Source organism: Vipera berus, assembly GCF_964194415.1.
Source record: "Vipera berus genome assembly, chromosome: 6".
NCBI lineage: Eukaryota > Metazoa > Chordata > Lepidosauria > Squamata > Viperidae > Vipera > Vipera berus.
Window position 1 is genome coordinate 5,587,055 of NC_138208.1, and position 22,372 is coordinate 5,609,426.

Genomic DNA, 22,372 nt, shown 5'->3' on the forward strand with positions numbered 1-22,372 from the left:
GGTTCCAGTTCACCCTTTGCTGAAGGATTTGGGCAAGGGATTCTCTCTTAGCCAAGCCCACCTCGCAGGGTTGTTGGGAAGAAAGCTACAGAAGAGGGACTGCTGGACCTTTTGTAATCTGACAAGCAAAGTCAACGGGGAAGTCATATTCACTCAACAACTTGGGGGTCAATTGTGGTCTTTAGGGCGAGGATTACCTGCTGTACAGGCGATCCTCACTTTACGACCACAATTGAGCCCAATACTTCTGTTGTTAAGTGGGACACTTGTTAAGTGAGTTTTGCCCCCCCCCTTTTACGAGCTTTCCTGCCACAATTGATAAGTGAATCATTGCAGCTGTTAAATTAGGAACCCGGTTGTTAAGTGAATCCGACTTCCTCATGGACTTTGCTTGTCCGAAGGTCGCAAAAGGGGATCACGTGACCCCCCCCCCCCCAGGACACTGTGACCTTCATAAATCCGAGTCAGTTGCCAAGTGTCTGGATTTTGATCGTGTGACCTTGGGGGGGGGATGCTGCAATGGTCGTAAGTGTGAAAAATACTCATAAGTCACTTTTTCCAGTGCTGCTGTCACTTTGAACAGTCACTCAAGGAACTGTTGTAAGTCGAGGACTATCTCTACATCCCAACTTTAGCTCTGTGCAAAAGGTGGGATAGGAACCCAGGAAGCGCCTAAAGAAATCAAGACCTCCTGTGCATTGCATTAAAGCCTAGCCCAGGGGTAGGCAACCTCGGCTCTTTTATGACTCATGGACTTCAACTCCCAGAATTCCTGAGCCAGCATGGCTGGCTCAGGAATTCTGGGAGTTGAAGTCCATGAGTCATAAAAGAGCCGAGGTTGCCTACCCCTGGCCTAGCCCAACCCCAATTTCCCTCTGCGAGGCTTGCTGAAAAAAAACCCGCATCTTTGGCGGCATTCACACAACACCCTTGACCCGGGTTGGCAGAGCCCCTTCAGGACCGCATGCAAAATGGCAAAAGGGGTCCCAGGTGAGCTCAGCCATCCAGCCCCCCCCTCCCCCACCCGTCAGCATCAATCACAGCCTCGGAAGATGAAGCCATCCCCCGCCTGGCCGGGGGTGGCCAGGCTTCCCTGTGCTTTCAAAGCCTCCCCCCCCGGCTCCTCCCAAACCACAATGGTACATCCCAGAGCCCCAGACCCGAACCCGTAGGACGAGCCCATTCCCAGGGAACAATTTAGGGGTGGGCAAAAAGGAAGCTCTCCCGCGGTACGCCGAGAAGGCGGGACTAGCGGCCGAGCCAATCGGCGTGGACCGGCCGCCGCCGGCCAATGTCGGAGCGGCGCGGCCCTGAGCCCCACGGCGAGGGGCGGGGCCGGGCGGACGGGACGGCGCTTGCGCGCGGGGGGCAAGGCAGGCCAGCAGGGAGGGAGCGTCGCGCCGTTCCGTCTTTCGGCGTTGGCGGCGGGGGGGGGGGGGTGAGAGAGAGGGAGAGAGAGAGGGAGGGAAGGAGCGGCCGTCGGCGCGGAGGAAGTCGGGGGGCCTTCCCGGCGGGGGGGGGGCGCGGCTGGCTGAGGAGGGGCCGGAAGTTGGGGCGGCGGCGGCGGGAGCGGCAGGCAAAGCCGGGCGGCTCCTCAGGCTGGGTCGCCGGCGGCGCTGCTGCTGCTGCTGCTGCGGAGGAGGAGGAGGAGGATGGAGCAGGAGGAGATCCTGAGGCGCTTCATCCAGCGCGTGCGGGCCATGAAGGAGGCCGCCGAGCGCCACGGGGAGGACAACTTCGCCGCCGACTTCATGGTACGCCGGGAGGGGGGAGGGCGGGGAGAAGGGCGGGGCCGGCTCTCTGCGGGAGGGGGGAGGAGGAGGGGGGATGCTCGCGCCCCCCGGGAGGGAGGGAGGGAGGGCCGCCCGCTCTTCCCTTTCCTGCTTCCCCGGGCTCGGCGGGCGGGCGAACAATCGAGCAGGGTGTGTGCCGGGATGGAGCCCCCCCCCCCCGGGCAGGAGATGGGCTGCTGCTGCCTTGGGCCCTGCCTGGAAGGGCCCCCCCCTCGGCGCCCCTTTCCCCGCGGAAGCCCCCCTCCCCTTTCTTTTCTTCCCTCCTCCCTCCTGCCCTCCACCTTCCTTCCTTTCCCCTTGTCCTCCCTCGCGTCTTTCCTCCTCTTCCTTCCCTCCCACTTTCCTCCTTCCTCCTCCCTTTCCCCTTTTCCTCCCTCCTTTCCTCTTCTTCCTTCCCTTCCACTTCCTTCCTTCTCTCCCTTTTTTCCTTCCTTCCTTTCCCCTTGTCCTCCCTCGCGTCTTTCCTCCTCTTCCTTCCCTCCCACTTTCCTCCTTCCTCCTCCCTTTCCCCTTTTCCTCCCTCCTTTCCTCTTCTTCCTTCCCTTCCACTTCCTTCCTTCTCTCCCTTTTTTCCTTCCTTCCTTTCCCCTTGTCCTCCCTCGCGTCTTTCCTCCTCTTCCTTCCCTCCCACTTTCCTCCTTCCTCCTCCCTTTCCCCTTTTCCTCCCTCCTTTCCTCTTCTTCCTTCCCTTCCACTTCCTTCCTTCTCTCCCTTTTTTCCTTCCTTCCTTTCCCCTTGTCCTCCCTCGCGTCTTTCCTCCTCTTCCTTCCCTCCCACTTTCCTCCTTCCTCCTCCCTTTCCCCTTTTCCTCCCTCCTTTCCTCTTCTTCCTTCCCTTCCACTTCCTTCCTTCTCTCCCTTTTTTCCTTCCTTCCTTTCCCCTTGTCCTCCCTCGCGTCTTTCCTCCTCTTCCTTCCCTCCCACTTTCCTCCTTCCTCCTCCCTTTCCCCTTTTCCTCCCTCCTTTCCCCTTCTTCCTTCCCTTCCACTTCCTTCCTTCTCTCCCTTTTTTCCTTCCTTCCTTTCCCCTTGTCCTCCCTCGCGTCTTTCCTCCTCTTCCTTCCCTCCCACTTTCCTCCTTCCTCCTCCCTTTCCCCTTTTCCTCCCTCCTTTCCTCTTCTTCCTTCCCTTCCACTTCCTTCCTTCTCTCCCTTTTTTCCTTCCTTCCTTTCCCCTTGTCCTCCCTCGCGTCTTTCCTCCTCTTCCTTCCCTCCCACTTTCCTCCTTCCTCCTCCCTTTCCCCTTTTCCTCCCTCCTTTCCTCTTCTTCCTTCCCTTCCACTTCCTTCCTTCTCTCCCTTTTTTCCTTCCTTCCTTTCCCCTTGTCCTCCCTCGCGTCTTTCCTCCTCTTCCTTCCCTCCCACTTTCCTCCTTCCTCCTCCCTTTCCCCTTTTCCTCCCTCCTTTCCTCTTCTTCCTTCCCTTCCACTTCCTTCCTTCTCTCCCTTTTTTCCTTCCTTCCTTTCCCCTTGTCCTCCCTCGCGTCTTTCCTCCTCTTCCTTCCCTCCCACTTTCCTCCTTCCTCCTCCCTTTCCCCTTTTCCTCCCTCCTTTCCTCTTCTTCCTTCCCTTCCACTTCCTTCCTTCTCTCCCTTTTTTCCTTCCTTCCTTTCCCCTTGTCCTCCCTCGCGTCTTTCCTCCTCTTCCTTCCCTCCCTCTTTCCTCCTTCCTTTCCCCTTTTCCTCCCTCCTTTCCCCTTCTTCCTTCCCTTCCAATTCCTTCCTTCTCTCCCTTTTTTCCTTCCTTCCTTTCCCCTTGTCCTCCCTCTCGTCTTTCCTCCTCTTCCTTCCCTCCCTCTTTCCTCCTCCCTTTCCCCTTTTCCTCCCTCCTTTCCTCTTCTTCCTTCCCTTCCACTTCCTTCCTTCTCTCCCTTTTTTCCTTCCTTCCTTTCCCCTTGTCCTCCCTCGCGTCTTTCCTCCTCTTCCTTCCCTCCCTCTTTCCTCCTCCCTTTCCCCTTTTCCTCCCTCCTTTCCCCTTCTTCCTTCCCTTCCACTTCCTTCTCTCCCTTTTTTCCTTCCTTCCTTTCCCCTTGTCCTCCCTCCTTTCCTCTTCTTCCTTTCCTCCCTCCCACTCAACTCCCTCCCCCTTTCCTCCTTTCACCTCCACCTTCCTTCCCTCCTCCCCTTTTTCCTTCCTTCCTTTCCCCTTTTCCTCCCTCCCTCCTTTCCTCTTCTTCCCTCCCTCCCTCGCTCCCTCCCACTCACCACCACCTCCTCTTTCCTCCTTCCATCTCCACCTTCCTTCCCTCCTCCCTCCCCTTTTCTTTTTCCTTCCTTCCTTTCCCCTTTTCCTCCCTCCCTTCTTTCCTCTTCTTCCTTCCCTCCCTCCCACTCACCTCCTCCCCTCTTTACCTTCCTTCCCTCCTCTTTTTCTTTTTTCCTTCCTTCCTTTCACCTTCTTTCCTCCTCCCTCCCCTTTTTGTCCCTCCCTCCCCTCCTTCTTCTCTTCCTTTTTTTCTCCTCCCTCGTTCTTTTTTCCCTTCCCTTCTTCCTCTCCCCATTTTCCTCAGTGGGGATGCAGCCCTCATCAAGGTGGGCAAATTAACAGCAAAGTCTTTTTTCTTTTTTTTTGGAAATCTTTCTCCGAACTGGTGATGTAATTCTTCCCAGGGCTTTTCATCTCTCTCTCTCCTCACGCTAGGCTGTGTTTGTGAGACTCTTTCCAGGGCTTGCTCACCTTAGTCCCTAGCTTTAAAAAAGGGGGACTCTGGCCTTTTCTCTCTCCTTGCCCTCTCCAGCTGCATTTTTCTTAACATTTTATCTTTTTTTAGGAGACTTGCGGCCCCTTTAGCTGTAGGCTTAACAGCATGCGCTTACCCATATTTAGCCAAACAACTGGTTACAGCTACCTCTTCTTCAGATGTATTTTTACATCCCCTGGGCTATATGGACGTGATGGGCGACATCCGTTTCTATGGTGGTGCAGTTCCTTTTAAGGATCAGTCTTAAGTGCATCCTAGGCAACTCTCCGAACGAACGGGTGGAAGAGTGTGACCACCCTTTCTTCCTGCCCGTTTTGGTTTGGAAGATAGAAATTTTGAAGCAAATGTCAAACTGGGCTGCCTGTAGTACGGGGAGGCAGCTGGGTGGGTGGGTGGGTGGGAATAACATTGTGAAAGATCAAAGGAGCTGTTGAAAGTTGTGTCAGGTTTGAGACATGGAAGGGGAAGTGGATCTAGGAAGTCGTTTCCTCCTCCTCATTTAAGCCTGGAAAGAAGAATGACGCTTCGGGCTGAAAAGATCCCATTGTTCCTCAAGCAAACGATAATAATAATAATATTTTAAAAAGGGATCTAGAAAACCGATGCAGATCTAGCTTTTTAACTTGCTCCGGAGGTTTTCTCCAAGCTGTCAGACGGTTTCATAAATTTGGAATATGTGTTGCACAAAGTTAAGAATGTTATCACTACGTGTTTCCTCATAGCTCTTGTGCTCTGCGTGTTGTTGTGAAATGAAATGTGCAAATCCTTCTGCTCCAATAGAAGAGAATATATGGAGCTCTGGAGTTGCTGGTGCTGGTGAGTGTGGGGTTTGCTCCCTGTATAAAGTCACAGGTAGTCCTCAGCCATACGACCATAATTGAGCCAAACATTTTTTTGTCGCTAAGTGAGACACTTGTTAAGTGAGTTTTGCCCCATTTTACCACCTTTCTGGCCACAGTTGTTAAGTGAATCTGGCTTCCCCATTAACAAGTGGGGTCGTCGCATGATCCCGGGACACTGCAAGCGTCATAAATATGAATCAGTTGCCAAGCGTCTCCATTTTGATAATGTGACTGTGGGGATGCTGCAAAGTGTGAAAAATCGTTTGAAGTTGCTTTTTTTCCCAGTGCCGTTGTAACTTTGAATGGTCACTAAATGAACAGCTGTAAGTTAAGGACTGCCTGTACGCTGTTTACTGCAGGAAGCTAAGTAACTTGGAAATTGCAGCAAATTTCTAGGAAGTCACAGCAAGATTCCATCCTAATTGTACTTGAAATTACAGAGCATTTATTAAGGCCTTAACTTGCCTGTTACCAGAGCAACAGATGTTGGAAAATAATGTTGAGAGGAAGTTTGTTTTTATTTATGAATTTATATTCTAAGGAGTACAAAAAAAAAATTGAAGGGGAATTTCGTTTAGGCTCATTGCCTGCAATTTGCTTTGACCCCTGAATTAGTGCAGCTTTTGAAATATGTAGTGAATATTACATATTTTACTGTAATAAAAATTTTCTTTTAAGAGACCTGCCACAAATAATATGCCTTTACAATGCATCTTCCAATAAAGTTAAATGTGCTTTCCATTTACATGTGAAAATGGGAGGGGGGGGAGGTATTTATCTGTATTGATTTCATAAGCTACATTTCAACCAATTGCTTTCCAGCTGTATTAAGCTTATGCAGCAAAACCTCAATTTAATGGACCATTTGGAGTGCTTGTCCATTAAATCCAAATTTATTTCTCTTACATCAGTTTGCATCAATTACACAATTATGTAATTGACATTAATGGCACCATTTGCAATAAAGCCTCTATTTAATGGACAGGTCTTTGATTTAATGGCTATTCATCCATGAAAGACAGATGAAGTTTGAATGATTTATCCGTTGTATCCTACTGCAAAATGGAGGTCTGGTAAACTTGTGGGTTTACTACACAGGCTTGCGTTTTCAGTCAATCTAAATGTCTTAATATTCAAACAGATTTAGTAAGGTAGGTTTGCTCCAGGTCTCCTGCCTTAGGTAAAGCTCAAGGAGTTGAGTCTTCTCTGTTGCAACTGATTGTCCAAGATTACTCGTAGGTCCTTGACTTACGGCCACAATTGAGCCCAAATGTTGGTTTGCTACATGAAACATTTGTTAAGTGAATTTTGCCCCACTCTATGACCTTTTGTGCCACCGCAGTTGTCATTAGTAACACGGTTGTAAAGTGAATCTGGCTTCCTCATTGTCTTTGCTCGTAGGAAGGTGATCACATGACCCTGGATCACTGCAACCGTCACAAATATGAGTTGGTTGCCAAGCATATGAATATTGGATCATACGACTAGGGGAATACATCAATGGTCGTAAGTGTGAAAAGCCGTAAGTCACATTTTCCAGTGACATTGTAACTTTGAATGGTCACTTGTTTTGGTCACCACGATGTTAAAAAAGATGTTGAGACTCTAGAAAGAGTACAGAGAAGAGCAACATAGATGATTAGGGGACTGGAGGCTAAAACATACAAGGAACGGCTGCTGGAATTGGGTATGTCTGGTTTAATAAAGAGAAGAACAAGGGCGGACATGATAGCCATGTTCCAATATCTCAGGGGCTGCCCCAAAGAAGAGGGAGTCAAGCTATTCTCCAAAGCGCCCGAAGGCAGGACAAGAAGCAATGGATGGAAACTAATCAAGGAGAGAAGCAACCTGGAACTAAGGAGAAACTTTCTGACAGTGAGAACAATTAACCAGTGGAACAACCTGCCTCAAGAAGCTGTGAATGCTCCAACACTGGAAGTTTTTAAGAAGAGACTGGACAGCCATTTGTCTGAGTCGGTATAAGGTTTCCTGCCTGAGCAGGGGGTTGGACTAGATGACTTCCAAGGTCCCTTCCACCTTTACTACTACTACTACTACTACTACTACTACTACTACTACTACTACTACTAAATGGAACTGTCCTATGCCAGAGTTCTACCTGTAGCTTCTATGCTACTAGTATCTTAGTAGAGGCATTAAAAGTTGGCTTTTTCAGAACATCCTGGTGGATATGAGGTCCTAGGGCAGGGGTCTTCAAACTTGGCCCTTTTATGACTTGTGGACTTCAACTCCCAGAATTCCTCAGGCCAGGCATGCCGGCTGAGGAATTCTGGGAGCTGAAGTCCACAAGTCATAAAAGGGCCAAGTTTGAAGACTCCTGTCCTAGGGGATATTAGACTTTTCCCCCTGCCCTCTTTGGCTGTTTTTGTTCTAAGTGGCCTTAATGTCAGTAATGTTGGTTGTCCTCGTCCGGTTTAGTTTATTTAATTTTTGTCATATTTGAGTGACAGTTTGGTGTAGTGGTTAAGGCGTCAGGTTAGTAAATGGGAGACGGTGACCTCTTGCCCTGCCTTAGGCATAAAAGCCAGTGACTTTGGGCCAGTCACCAGGTGCTTGTGAGTTCTAGTCCTCCCTTAGCCCTGGAAGCCAACTGAGAGACCTTGGGCCAGTCACTTTCCCTCAACCCAACTCACCTCACAGGGCTGTTGTGGGGAAAAATAGGAGGAAGAAGGAGCATTAGGTACATCCCGTCCCCTTGAGTTACCTATGAGGTAATAAATGCGGGATAAAAAAAATCTAACAAAATATTTTATCTTTTAAGCGGTTCACAGTAAAGAGGGAATATTAAGCCAAACCTCCTGGATTGGGTGATGCGTGATGCCCAGTTAATAAATAGAAACTTAAAACAGCTCAACCTCCCATTTCCCAGGCTTTAGTGCAATAGATTTTGTACCAAATGGATTATTACTGTTGTGACCACCTACTTTGTGTAGTGGCAGGTGTTACGTGGACGATGTCGTATGCATCGCCGCAGTGATGTAGACTTTGCACAACACGCTGACTCCTGAATTCACCGTGCTGTCTGCATTTGTACTGAGCTGCAAACTAGGCAAATACATTTTAGTTCGGGGTGAGCTTCTGCAGTTATTTATTTTTTTGGAAGGCCTGGAAAGAAGTTGAGTGCGATGTTTTATTTAGGCTAGGGCTTTACCCCACGTTGTGGAACTGACTGCATTTTCAAACGTCCATTCAGCGCTCTCTCCCCTTTTGATCGTGTTCTTTGGTTAGGCCTGTTTTGAGCCTTTTCATACTTACTAGTTGAAGTTCCTATAAAGATGCTTTTAGAAATCAATTTCTGTTGAAAGCTACAGTATTCAATTTTAGGGTGATGTTTATGCATGCAGCAGGCTGCTCGTGAGATAATTTAGTAGAAGAGCAGGATATTGATGATTAAGGGTTATAATAGATTTATGAGATTTAGAGGCACAGACTATAGGTCTGTCATCAAGCTAGCTCTCATCTGACTATCTGTCTCCATCCATATCTATCTATCTATCTATCTATCTATCTATCTATCTATCTATCTATCTATCTATCTATCTATCTATCATGCCTGACTGTCATGCCTGCCTGTCTGTCTGTCTGTCTGTCTATCCACCCATCCATCCATATCTATCCATCTCTATATCTATCATCTATCCATCCATCCATATCCATCCATATCTATATCTATCTATCTATTCATCCATCCATATCTATTCATCTCTATATCATCCATCCATATCCATCCACATCTATCTATATCTATCTATCTATCATGCCTGACTGTCATGCCCATCTATCCATATCTATCCATCCATATCTATTTATCCATATCCATCCATCTCTCTCTCTCTCTCTCTCTCTCTCTCTCTCTCTCTCTCTCTCTCTCTCTCTCTCTTTCTCATGCCTGACTGTCATGTCCGCCTGTCTGTCTGTCTATCTATATCTGTCCGTCCATCTCTCTCTCTCTCTCTCTCTCTCTCTCTCTCTCTCTCTATATATATATATATATATATATATATATATATATATATATATATATATATATATATCCATCCATCCATCCATCCATCCATCCATCCATCCATCAATCCATATCCATCCATATATATCCATATCTATTCATCCATATCCATCTATCTATCCATCCATCTATATCTATATCTATCTATCTATCTATCTACCTACCTACCTACCTACCTACCTACCTACCTATCTATCTATCTATCTATCTATCTATCTATCTATCTATCTATCTATCTATCTATCTATCTACCTACCTACCTATCTATCTTTATCTATATCTATATCTATATCTATATCTATATCTATATCTATATCTATCTATCTATCTATCTATCTATCTATCTATCTATCTATCTATCTATCTATCTATCTATCCATCCATCCATCCATCCACCCACCCACCCACCCACCCACCCACCCTCACTCACTCCTCCATCCCAATGCCTCTCTGGTTTTCTGTAGGAGTTGAGTGAGACACTGTTAGTCCAGGATCCTGGGCTCACGGTCTTCCCATTACAGAATTGATTGATCGTTAGGTTCATCAGGGAGTTGCTGCTTCCGATGTTGAGACTGACCTCTTGAGTTGTTGTTGTTGTTTTTTTCCTTTCCTTTTTTTGTAGATAGGCCTCCTGCACCCTGCCATGCTTTGTGAGGTGTGTGCTGTTACGTCCTTCAGTTGCCTTCCAAAGACTTTCTCTTTCTCTAGGCCTCTCCTGCAGGAATGGCACTTATTCTTGCTTTTGTTTCTCCCATTCCTGGAAGGCAAAACGCACCCTGAATTGTTTTTATTTGAAGAAACCTCACATTCTGTCAAATTCTATTTCACAGAACACAAATCAGAATTTTATAATTTTATTGTAAACTTCAAGAAACATTCCTGAGGCGAGCGGCATAGCAGTACCTTGAATATACGCTGGAATTATGTGCCGAGCCACGGTGATAGGATTTCTTACGGCTGCAGTTCTCAGCACCATGGGGTATTTTAAATTTTTGAGAGGAAAAAAATATTGGGCAACGTCTATCAGACAGTGGGCAAAGCCCAGGTTTCGGCCTAGTGGTATGAATTTTGATCCTTTCTCATAAGGATTCCCTAAGAGAGGCAGCTTGGTCTAGTGCAGGGGTAGGCCACCTTGGCTCTTTTATGACTCGTGGACTTCAATTCCCAGAATTCCTAAGCCAGCCATGCTGAGGGAAAAGCGAGAGGTTTCCAAGCTGAGCCATGCTGGCTCAGGAATGCTGGGAGTTGAAGTCCACGAGTCATGAAAGAGCCAAGGTTGCCTACCCCTGGCCTAGGCCTAGGCCGCTTTATGACTTGTGGACTTCAACTCCCAGAATTCCTGAGGCAGCCACGCTGAGGGGAAAGGGAGAGGTTTCCAAGCTGAGCCATGCTGGCTGAGGAATTCTGGGAGTTGAAGTCTATGAGTCATAAAAGAGCCAAGGTTGCCTACCTCTGCTCTAGTGGTTAAGACACCAGGCTAGAAAGCTCAAGTCCCCTGCAGTTCAATACTCACAAATTTACTACAGCAAGCTCTGCAGCATGCCACCGTCTGACTCGGGATATTGGTTGTCCTCGTCTTACAACCGTTCATTTAGTGTCTGTTCAAAGTTACAACGGCACTAAAAAAAGGGACTTACGACCATTTTTCACACTTAGGAACATGGCAGCATCTCCTGGATCACGTGATCACAAATTCGGATGCTTGGCAAGTGACTCACGCTTAACGATGGTCGCAGCGTCCGTGTGTGTGTGTGTGTGTGTGTGTCACATAATCCCCTCTTGCGACCTCCTGACAAGCAAAATCAATAGGAGAAGCCAGATTCACTTAACAACCTTGTTACTAACTTACCAACTGCAATCATTCGCTTAACAGCCGCGGCAAGGAAAAGGTCGTAAAATGGGGCAACCCTCACTTGACAAGTGAGCATACATTTTGATCTGAACGGCGGTCGTAAGTGGAGGACGACCTGCACCGCACCCTGTCTTGTCTTTTGCCAAAGGGAAATGCCTCCGATTAACAGTCCAGTTGAGCGTCTTCCTTGCATTGCATTAATAATACCAGTATTTAAAAAAAAACAACCTCAGCATTTTCAATCTAAGGGCTGATTTTCTCACCAGCTCTAGAGAACTTTCTCCGAGGGAAATTGGTCCGTTCTGGCTTTGTTGTTGTAAGAAGACTCGACACGACCTCAGATGCCTGTTTTGTAATGTGATTGTGCAAAGGATGTCGATCATCCTCCAATTGTTCTCTCCCATTCTGACTTGCCGCAGTCCACCGGATGTCTAGAGACTCTCTTCCTGTAAGAAAATAACAGCGTATTTGTTTTAGTTGGCTTTCAACTATCTGTGGCGGTTCAATAGTGGCTCAATTTTTCTTGCCCCCGTAGAACATCCTTACAATGAACGTATATATTCAGCCCTTGATTATAAACGATCAAGGTAGAACATAAGTTGATAGAATGTTCCTGCTTGAGCCTGAACAGAAATTTCTAGGTTTTTGATAACATTACTCTGGTTGTTTCTCCCATTTTTCTGTCTGTGTGTTTGAAATACCGGTAGTCCTCAATTTACAACCGTTTGCTGAGTGACCGTTTGAAATGACAACAGCCCTGACAAAGTCACGTGTGACCCTTTTCTCTCTCTAATTAGTCCTTGACTTCCAGCAGTTCAAAGTTACAACGGCACTGGGGAAAAAGGGACTGGTGGCTGTTTTTCACACTTAGGAGGACCACTGCAACATCCCCGTGGTCCCATGATTTATATTCCGATGCTTGACAATTGACTCACATTTATGACGGATGCAGTGTCCCCGGTTCACGCTAATCACCTTTTGCGACTTTCCGACAAGCTAATCTGGGGAACCAGATTAGCTTAACAACAGTGTTACTAATCTAACAAGTGCAGTGGTTTGGTTGACAAATGCGGCAAGACAAGTTGTAAAATGGGGCAAAATTCACATAACAAATTTCTCACTTAAGAACATAAATGCTGGGCTCAATTGTGGTCATAAGTTGAGGACTGCCTGCAACAGCATAAAATCCAGGATCCCTTGACTGTATATTGGGTGATTGGCTCTGATGCAACCGTATCCCACCCCAGTTAATTGTCAATTGCTGGTTTACGTCTGGGTGGCACAAAGGAAGGGGCTAACCAGTGTCTCATATTTTGCCCATGTTAGCTGGCCTAACAGCTGGCAAGTCTTCTAATGATGATACTGCTGCTAATGTCCTTTTAATAAGGGTAACTTCCTTTCCCTGTGTTGGTATATATTGTCAGCATAGATCAGGGGTCTTCAAACTTGGCCCTTTTATGACTTGTGGACTTCGACTCCCAGAATTCCTCAGCCAGCATGCCTGGCTGAGGAATTCTGGGAGTTGAAGTCCACAAGTCATAAAAGGGCCAGGTTTGAAGACCCCTGATTTAGTGATTGTTTGACAGTCCTTAAAAAAATGACTTATGGCTGATTTTCACACTTAGGATCGTCGTAGCATTGTCATGGTCACGTGATGCAAATTAAAACACCTGGCAACTGTCTCACATTTATGACGGTCGCAGCGTCCTGGGGTGGTGGTCACGTGATCCCCTTTTGCGACCTTCTGACAAGCAAAGTCAACGGGGAAAGCGAGATTCACTGAACCAACTGTGTTCCTAGCTTAGCAGCTGCTGTGATTCACTTAACAACTGTGGCCAGAAAGGTTGGAAAATGGGGCAACCCCCCCCTTCACAACCGCCTCGCTTAGCAGCACAAATTTTGGACTCCCGTTACGGTTCCACCTCGAGGACCCCCTCGTAATCTTTTGAAATCCTCGAAGCTCCGTTTCTTGCTTTCTTTCGTAAAATGGCAATTGACGGGACTTTTTCGGTAAAGCGAAATCTGAGTAAAGCGATGGGAGAATGCTCGCCGTCGCTTTTGAAACTGTCACTACGCAACTCGCCAATCTGCCTTTCCTAGACCCATGAAAGTTATTTATTTTAGACCATATTGCCAATCTGTCCTGGATATGGGTGATCGAGGCTAAGAACTACAGACCTAGCGATTCGTAATTTCTGCCCTGCCAGTGTCTCCGTCAGAGAATCCCCACGATAGAAAACGTAATCCAGTTATGTTCTGGGAAAGACGTGTCTTATTTATGAAGGTTGTGCAAAACATCTGAACACAGAGCATCTGAGCTTTGGGCAAAGTCTGCTAAGGGAAATGAAGCAGTGGCTGGAAATGAGTCCTTCGGGAAATGGGACAGTTGCTTGGAGACTTCCTGGTGATCACACACACACACACACACACACCTACCTTTGCTCTGTGATTGTTGGAGAAGTTATCTGAGAAGGCTTTGGAGGGTAACGGATTTGTTTCATTGGAGAAAGCTGCTTTTTGCTCGTTCCAATTTACAAAATTCCCTTTCGAGTTCTTTGCATTGGGCCGAGGGGCAGTCCTCGCCTGCGTGACCGCAATGGACGCCAAGGTCTTGCTAAGCAAGACATTTGTTAGGTGAGTTTTGCCCCATGTTACGACCTTTCTTACCCCAGTTGTTAAGTGAATGACTGCAATTGTTAACTTAGTTAATACGGTTGTTAAGTGGAATCTGGCTTTCTCCATTGACTCTGCTTGTCAGAAGGTCGCAAAAAAGGGATCACAAGAGACTGCGACTGTCATAAATATGAACCAATGCCAAGCACCTGAATTTTGATCATGTGACCCTGGGGATGCTGCAGCAGTCGTAAGTGTCATAAATCGCTTTCTTGGGTGCCGTTGTAACTTTGACTGGTAACTAAATGAATGGTTATAAGTCAAGGACTTCCTATATTGGTGGTTGAGTTTGAAATTTCTGCATTTTGTTGAATGTCCCATCATATAAATCAAGGGGAAGGAGAAGGTCAATGTGCAAAACGTAATGCTAGCTAAACAAGGATTATGGTGAAATACAGTCGAAAAAGACAACTGTGAATTATAACAGGGGGTCTTCAAACTTGGCCCTTTTATGACTTGTGGACTTCAACTCTGGGAGTTGAAGTCCACAAGTCATAAAAGGGCCATGTTTGAAGACCCCTGAATTATAACTTCAATTTGGGTGATACTTTGATTAAAAAATCTGAGGCAGGAAGGGAGGATACGTTAATTTATTATTTTGCACACCAAACTGGAAAGTGTGGAAAGAAGTTGTATGTTACAGTCATCAGGGAAAACGACATTCGTAGTTGTCAGCAGCAGAAAATAGAAGATAATTCTATTTTGGGCATTTTGCAGCGGTGCTGATTGTGATAGGCTTGTCAAGAATGTACGACTTTGTGAGTAGTGCATGGATTGACAACCTGAACCAATTTAATATAGATACCTTTCTTTGATTGAATACACACACACACACACACACACACACATTTTTTTATTTTATTTATTACTATGGTATATTTTATTTTTATTATTATATTTATATACTGCCCTTTCCCGAAGGACTCAGGGTGGTTTACAGGGTGGTTAAAACAAAAAATACAAAAGTTAAAAACAGATTAAAAAATTATATCCGTCAATGAACAAATAAAACCCCAATTAAAATTAAAATTAAAATTCAAAAATTCTCAGCCTGGGCCAGAGAGCTCGAAGAGCCAGGTCTTCAAATCCTGGCGGAACGAACGGAGGTCGGTCCTAAGCTCCACTGGCAGCTGGTTCCAAAGGGCAGGCGCACCCACTGAGAAGGCCCTATCCCTGGGTGTTGTCCGCCGGCAGTCTCTTACTGGCGGCACCCTGAGAAGACCCTCCTTGTGGGAGCGCACTGGATGAAGGGAGCTTGATGCCGGCAGCAGGTGTTCCCTCAAATAACCCGGACCCAAGCCATTTAGGGCTTTATAGGTCATCACCAGCACCTTGAATCTCACCCGGAGGGCAACCGGGAGCCAATGCAGCTCGCGGAGTAGAGGTGTTACATGGGAGTATCGGGAAACCCCCATCACAACTCGTGCGGCCGCATTCTGCACCAGCTGAAGCCTCCGAGTGGTCCTCAAGGGCAGCCCCATGTAGAGAGCGTTGCAGTAGTCTAAACGGGAGGTCACGAGCGCATGAGTGACTGTGCGTAGGGCATCTCGGGGCTTTACCTCGTGAGACTAGAGATGTTGCAGTAGCTATATAAATCACTGGCTTTCTATATTAAAATACGGCAGGAACACACACGGATTCTTGGCCTTGCTCTTATATTATTGCATTAGTGAAAATGGGTCCCTGTGTGATCATATGGGGAGTCTGTAATGTAGCACAACAAATTTCTCTCTCGTTTTGTCTTTTTTGTGTAAATGGTACTGTCTTTTAAGCCCTTAAAAAGTCTCCAAATCTAATATATGTAGATAAAACAGATAAATACCAATAATGGGGATCCTACCCATATTGGAAAAATTGATGTTTTGAATTAAAATGTCTCTCTTTCCCCCCAAAATTACAGGTAGTCCACAAACTTAGGACCACAATTGAGACCAAAATTTCTGTTGCTAAGCGAGACATTTTGTTAAGTAAATTTTGCCCCATTTTACAACGCTTGTTAAGTGCATCACTGCAGTTGTTGAGTTAGTAACACGGTTGGTAAGCGAGTCTGCCATCCCCGTTGACTTCACTTGTCAGAAAGGTCGCACAAGGGCATGACATGACCCCAGGACTCTACACCTGTCATAAGTACGAGTCAGTGGTCAAGTCGCCAAATTATGATCACCGGACCAAGAGAATGCTGCCATGGCCGTAAGTGTGAACAATGGTCACGTCACTTTTTTCAGCACCGTTGTAACTTTGAACAGCCACTAAATGAACTGTCGTAAGTCAAGGACTATACCTGTACAGTATTCGCCTTTACATTGATGCTGTGAAGCACTCAGCACCTAGAGCAGGGGTCTTCAAACATGGCCCTTTTATGACTTGTGGACTTCAACTCCCAGAATTCCTCAGCCAGCATGCCTGAATTATAACTTCAGTTTGGGTGATACTTTGATTAAAAAAATCTGAGGCAGGAAGGGAGGATACCTTAATTTATTATTTTGTGCACCAAACTGGAAAGTGTGGAAAGAAGTTGTATGTTACAGTCATCAGGGAAAACCGACATCCGTAGTTGTCAGCAGCAGAAAATGGAAGATAATGGAATTCTGGGAGTTGAAGTCCACAAGTCATAAAAGAGCCAAGCTTGAAGACCCCCGATTTAGAGGAGCTAATCCTGATAAAAGATAGGATAAACTGCCTGGCTTGTTTCCATCAAAGCAAAGGACCTCCTTAGCTGTAACCATGGGGGTCTCCAATCTTGGCAACCTGCTGGCTGGGGTATTCTGGGAGTTGGAGTCCAAGTTTGGAGACCCCTGGTGTAGCCTAATAAACCCTCCTTTTTTTAATCTGAATTAATCCTAGGTGAAAATGGATTTAGAGGGGGCGTTGCAATACGCTGCATGCCTCTTCAGATTCTTGCCTCGGAAAGTCTCTGGGGAATTAACAAAAGACTGATATTTCACTTGTTACTCGTGGCTTTCCTCGACCATTCGCTTCAAAATGAGTCTGTGGATGCTTTTATTATAAATATTGATGAATAATCTGCAAGGTTTCCACTATTGCTGATTGTCTGGTCTAGGGGGACTTGATCTATGAACTATTGGGGGCTGCTAGAGGGATGGATACATTGCAGGACTTCTGCAACTATATTCTTTTGATCTTTCCTCTATGGCACTAAAATATTTTTTGCCTTGGAAGTTGAACGAAAAATTTACAGTCCTCTGAACCAGTACCAAAAGTTTTGTGAGCGACGTGAGAAAACCTTTTGTTACTTATACGGATTTAAAATAAGCCAGACTCTTTTTTTTTCCCCAAAGGGGTTTTAAGCACGATCAGTGTATTGATTTTCAGTGAATTAACACCTGCAGCCCTAAAATGGGATTGCTAGAAAAAAAAATTCTTACTAGAAAAAAAAAAAGAAATTATATATTCTAGGATCCAATAACCTTTCAAACAATAGTTTATAGATAATATAATAGTAAGATGGATTTATTGCCCATAATGACAACTCTCCGTTATTAGCAATTTTGGTTGGTGATTTAATGGCTGATGTTTTTTTTTAATTTAGTTTTTTTTATGACTCTTATATTGTCCGGTGTCGAGACTTAACAGAATAACGAGAGTTGGAAGGGACCTTGGAGGTCTTCTAGTCCAACCCCCTGCTCAAGCAGGGGACCCTATGCCATTTTCGACAATCGGGTTGTCCAGTCCCCTCTTAAAAACCTTCAGCGTTGGAGCAGCCGCAACTCCTGAAGGCAAGCCGTTCCACTGGGTTGGATTGTGCTTACTGTCAGGAAACCCATATTTGTGAAATGAATGCCGTTAACAATTGGGAAATAAAAAAAAGAAATAAAGAAATAACTTCAGTAATTCAGCTTTTTCAGCTTTGATGATCTTACAGGGGAAGGTGGGAAGAAAATCAGAAGAGAGAAATAACGTTGGCCAGGCATCCATCCGTCTTTTTCATTTGTTGGGGTTATCTGGCAGGTTTTGCAATATTCCTGTAACTCGGTTTCCTGCCCTTGGGGCTCTGGAGAAATGGAGAGAACTGAACCTGTCCTTAAAAAAAAAAACACACACACACACACACACACAAAAACCTGTAATTTATGTAAGGCTCTTTTGAAAGGACATCATAAAACACCCCCTCCCCCTCTTTTTTTTTTAAAAAAAAGACCGGTGTTTTTTTTTACGCCCACGTTCTTCCCTTGAGACCCAAACCACACCACACAGCCTAACACAATAGCCCAGCTTATTATCTCAGCAGTAAAAATAAGGCAACAACTTACAACAGACCCAGTCCTTTCTCTTCCCTCGTCTTTGAACTCTTTGCTTTTTTAATCACTTGCTGACCTCTGGCTATAAATACACCATTTGAACAGGAACACCTTATGTGCCTTCAGTCAGTACCTGCTGCTGTGTGTGGTGTACATTTGCTACCTGTAATTTACAGCTGTCCCAGGGGTGGGGTGGGGGGGAATTCCAGAATTAAAATCCTTTTTACCAACCCTTTTTACGGGTTGGTAAAATCTGAAGCTGCGGTGGTTTTTCCCCCCATGATGTGAATATTAGTATTTTGCCTAAGGAGGCAAAGCAAAGTTTCTAGAGCCGTATTAAATAAGAGAGGACGGGAAAGGCGTTCTTGATGAGTTTGTGATATATTTTAACTCAGAGGTCCCCAACTTTTTGGGGCACCAGGGACCGGTTCCGTGGACAGAGGTTTTTCCGCGGACGGGAGGGTGCGTGGTTTTGCGTGCTGCCTGCATCCCACGGATGGGGCTTTGCTTGTTTGTGCGGCCCGGTTGCTGGCATGCCGCGGCCCGGTACCGGTCCACGGACCCGGGGGTTGGGGACCCCTGTCTTGACTGATGGAGAAGTACGGGGTAGCACAATGGAGCGCAAAATTTTCTGTTGTAAAGTGGCTCATTTGTTAAGTGAATTTATACCCGGGTTTTGAGGATCGGTTGTCTGTCAACGCAGCCGCCGCCAAAAAAGCTAGTACAATCCTGGGTTTGCATAAATAAACAGAGGCACAGAATCAAGATCACGTGAAGTATTGGTGCCGCTTTATAAAACCCTAGTGAGAGCCCACCTGGAATACTGCAGCCAGTTTTGGTCACCACACTGCAAAAAAAAAAAAGATGTTGAGACCTTGGAAAAAGTTCAGAGAAGAGCAACTAAGATGATCCAAGGCCTGGAGACCAAAACATAAGAAGAACGGCTGCGGGACTTGGATTTAGCTAGTCTAAAGAAAAGAAGAAATAGGGAAGTCATGATAGCAGCGTTCCAGTATCTGAGGGGCTGCCACAAGGAAGAGGGGCGTCACTTTATTCTCCAAAGCACCTGAAGGAGGGACAAGATGCAATGGATGGAAGCTGATCAAAGAGAGAAGCAACCTGGAATTAAGGTGGAAGTTCCTAACAGGACGATTAACCAGTGGAACAGCTTGCCTCCAGAAATTGTGGGCGCTCCATCACTGGAGATTTTAAAGAAGAGACTAGAGTCACCTGTCTTGAGCAGGGGGCTGGACTAGAAGACCTCCAAGGCCCTTCCAGCTCCTATTCTATTCTATTCCATTCCATTCCATTCCATTCCATTCTTCTAATTCTATTCTATTCTATTCTATTCTATTCTATTCTATTCTATTCTATTCTATTCTATTCTATTCTATTCTATTCTATTCTATTCTATTCTATTCTATTCTATTCTTCTATTCCATTCCATTCCATATTTTCTATTCTATTCCATTCTATTCCATTCCATTCCATTCTGTTCCATTCCATTCCATTCTTCTAATTCTATTCTATTCTATTCTATTCTATTCTATTCTATTCTATTCTATTCTATTCTATTCTATTCTATTCTATTCTATTCTTTATTCTATATTCTATTCTGTATTCTCTATTCTCTTCTCTCTTCTATATTCTATATTCTCTTCTCTTCTATATTCTATTCTGTATTCTATATTCTATATTCTATTCTATATTCCATATTCCATATTCCATATTCTATTCTATTCTATTCTATTCTATTCTATTCTATTCTATTCTATTCTATTCTATTCTATTCTATTCTATTCTATTCTATTCTATTCTATTCTATTAAAATATAATAAATGTTGCTCTCCTGCATGAACAGAGCAAACTTTGAAAATATTACTTACGTTGATTTCCAGAGCAGCATTTTTGCAACCTTGTCGAACAAAGTTACAGAAGCGGTTTATCCATCAACCCTGCAAATGCCCGGCAAACAACACTTTTCTCTTTCGAGACAAATCACTTGCTTCCTATCCTTGTCTCCAAACCTTTCCTCTACAAATGTACTTCATTGGGTTAGGCAAGGCGATTCTTTCATTTGGGGAGGAAAAATGTACCAGAAAAAGAAAAAAAGAAAAAACCAAAGGCTAAAACTCTTTTAAAGAATGGCTTAGCTGTGGTTGGGTGACCTGGAAGTTCACTTTTTAAAATGTAGCCTGGTGGGATCATCCTTGGTGGAGCAGTGGGCTAATGCCTCCTTAAGTAACACCAGCTGCCTGCAATTAGTGCAGGTTCGAGTCCCACCAGGCTCAAGGTTGACTCAGCCTTCCATCCTTCCGAGGTAGGTAAAATGAGGACCCAGATTGTTGGGGGCAATTAAGCTGACTTTGTAATAATGCCGCTTGGGGTGTGTGTGAAAGCCCTAATAAGCAGGCATATACATAGAATGAAGGCTACTGCTAAGCTTGTAAGCCGCCCTGAGTCTTCGGAGAAGGGCGGGATATAAATGGAATTAAAATAAAAATAAAAAATAAATCCCAACGAGTCCCGTGTGTGTGTGGGGGGGGGGGTTGTTGTAAATCTTGGTGGGCTCCAAACAGGCCTCCTGCAGATTTGCCCACCCAGATCGCTGAGGTTTTTTATTGTGAGTGATCGAAGGAGTGCTCCCCAATTATTATTTTTTTTTGGGGGGGGAGGGAGAAAGCTTCTGGGAGTTGAAGCCCACAGGTCATAAAAAGGGCCACGTTTGAAGACCCCCGGTGTTAACTGGTGCCACCGAACCGTTCTGTGTTCTTTTGGACACATCATCATTGGCCTCCAGTCCTAAATATGAGCCATGGCAACATTACATTACTTCTTCTTTTTTAAAAAAAAAATTGCAGCATTCAATCAGTTGTGGGGTTATTAAAGTTGAAATCCCAAGTACAAGGGGTTTTCTAGGCTGTGGGTTTAATCTCTTGCTGAGCTCCGTCACAAACGGGCCTTTTGTAGAAAAAGTACGTTCCTGGGTGCTTAGCGGGAGGCAGATTGGAAGAAGGCACAGTTTTACACACGTTTCCGCCATTAAGAGCTGGGTTTTTAAAGGAGTTTTATTTTATTGTTCGTGGAGTGAGATTGTGACCTTAAGAGTCTCGTACATTAAGCTTGTATTTCACCCTCGGTTCCTTTCCTATCCTTTCCTTTCCTTTCCTTTCCTCCTATTTTCTTCCTTTCCTTTCCTCTTATTTTTTCTTTTATCTTTTTTCCTTTCCTTCCCCTTCCTTTCCTTTCCTTTCCCTTTCCCTTATTTTTTCTTTTATCCTCTTTTTTCCTTCTTTTCCTTTCCCTTCCCTTCCGTTTCCTTCATCTATCTTCCTTTCCTTTCCTTTCCCTTCTTCTATCTTCCTTTCCCTTCCCTTCCCTTCCCTTCCTCCCTTTTCCTTTCCTTTCCTTTCCTTTCCTTTCCTTTCCTTTCCTTTCCTTTCCTTTCCTTTCCTTTCCTTTCCTTTCCTTTCCTTTCCTTCCTCCCTTTTCCTTTCCTTCATCTGTCTTCCTTCCCTTCCTTTCCCTTCTATCTTCCTTTCCCTTCCCTTCCCTTCCCTTCCTCCCTTTTCCTTTCCTTTCCTTTCCTTTCCTTTCCTTTCCTTTCCTTTCCTTTCCTTTCTTTTCCTTTCCTTTCCTTTCCTTTCCTTTCCTTTCCTTCATCTATCTTCCTTTCCTTCATCTATCTTCCTTTCCTCTTTCCTCTTTTCTTTCCTCTTATTTTTTCCTTTCCTTTCCTCCCCTCTGCTCCTTTCCTCCCCTCCATTCATACAAGAGGAAACACAATTCTGTCTTTATCTGGGATGCCAGGCTCATTTAGAGCTGCCGTTCGCACAACTAGTGTACTCACCTGACCCTGTGGATTGAAGCCCTAACCCTTCCTTCCTCACAGCGGGAGCCTCTGGCTGGATCCGTGGAAGACCTACGCTTATCTAGGAAAGGATGCTTTCTTCAAACCATTAAATAAAAGGTCAACCTAAGAAAGATCAGGCTTAAAATGCTGAGGTGCTTGGACTTTTGCCAGTTCTGTTGGTAAACTGCACCACTGCTGCTTAACTCACAACTCACTCTGTCTGCAGTGTGGCCTCAGGAGATGAGTCAGGGCTCATCTCTGATAACAACTTAAAAGTATTTTATTACGGTTCTCCAGGAATTGCTAATAAAGAAGTTGTTGACGCCAGGCATGCATAGTATACATTCTACTGACACCGTTGTGTTGAAATACTTTTT

The 22,372-nt window shown here is 45.4% G+C and overlaps 1 protein-coding gene across 3 annotated transcripts in view; it reads left to right on the top strand.

The window, feature by feature from the left end:
• The first annotated feature begins 1,536 nt into the window (after positions 1-1,536).
• PTPN12 (protein tyrosine phosphatase non-receptor type 12) overlaps positions 1,537-22,372 on the top strand; it is a 53,452-nt gene continuing 32,616 nt past the window's right edge. For all 3 annotated transcript variants that reach the window (XR_014026792.1, XM_081330344.1, XM_081330345.1), the window contains exon 1: positions 1,537-1,754. Coding sequence is in view for 2 of the 3 variants with exons in the window: in XM_081330344.1 (XP_081186470.1) it covers positions 1,653-1,754 (102 nt within the window). In the remaining variant the exon portion in view is untranslated. The remainder of the gene's footprint in view (positions 1,755-22,372) is intronic.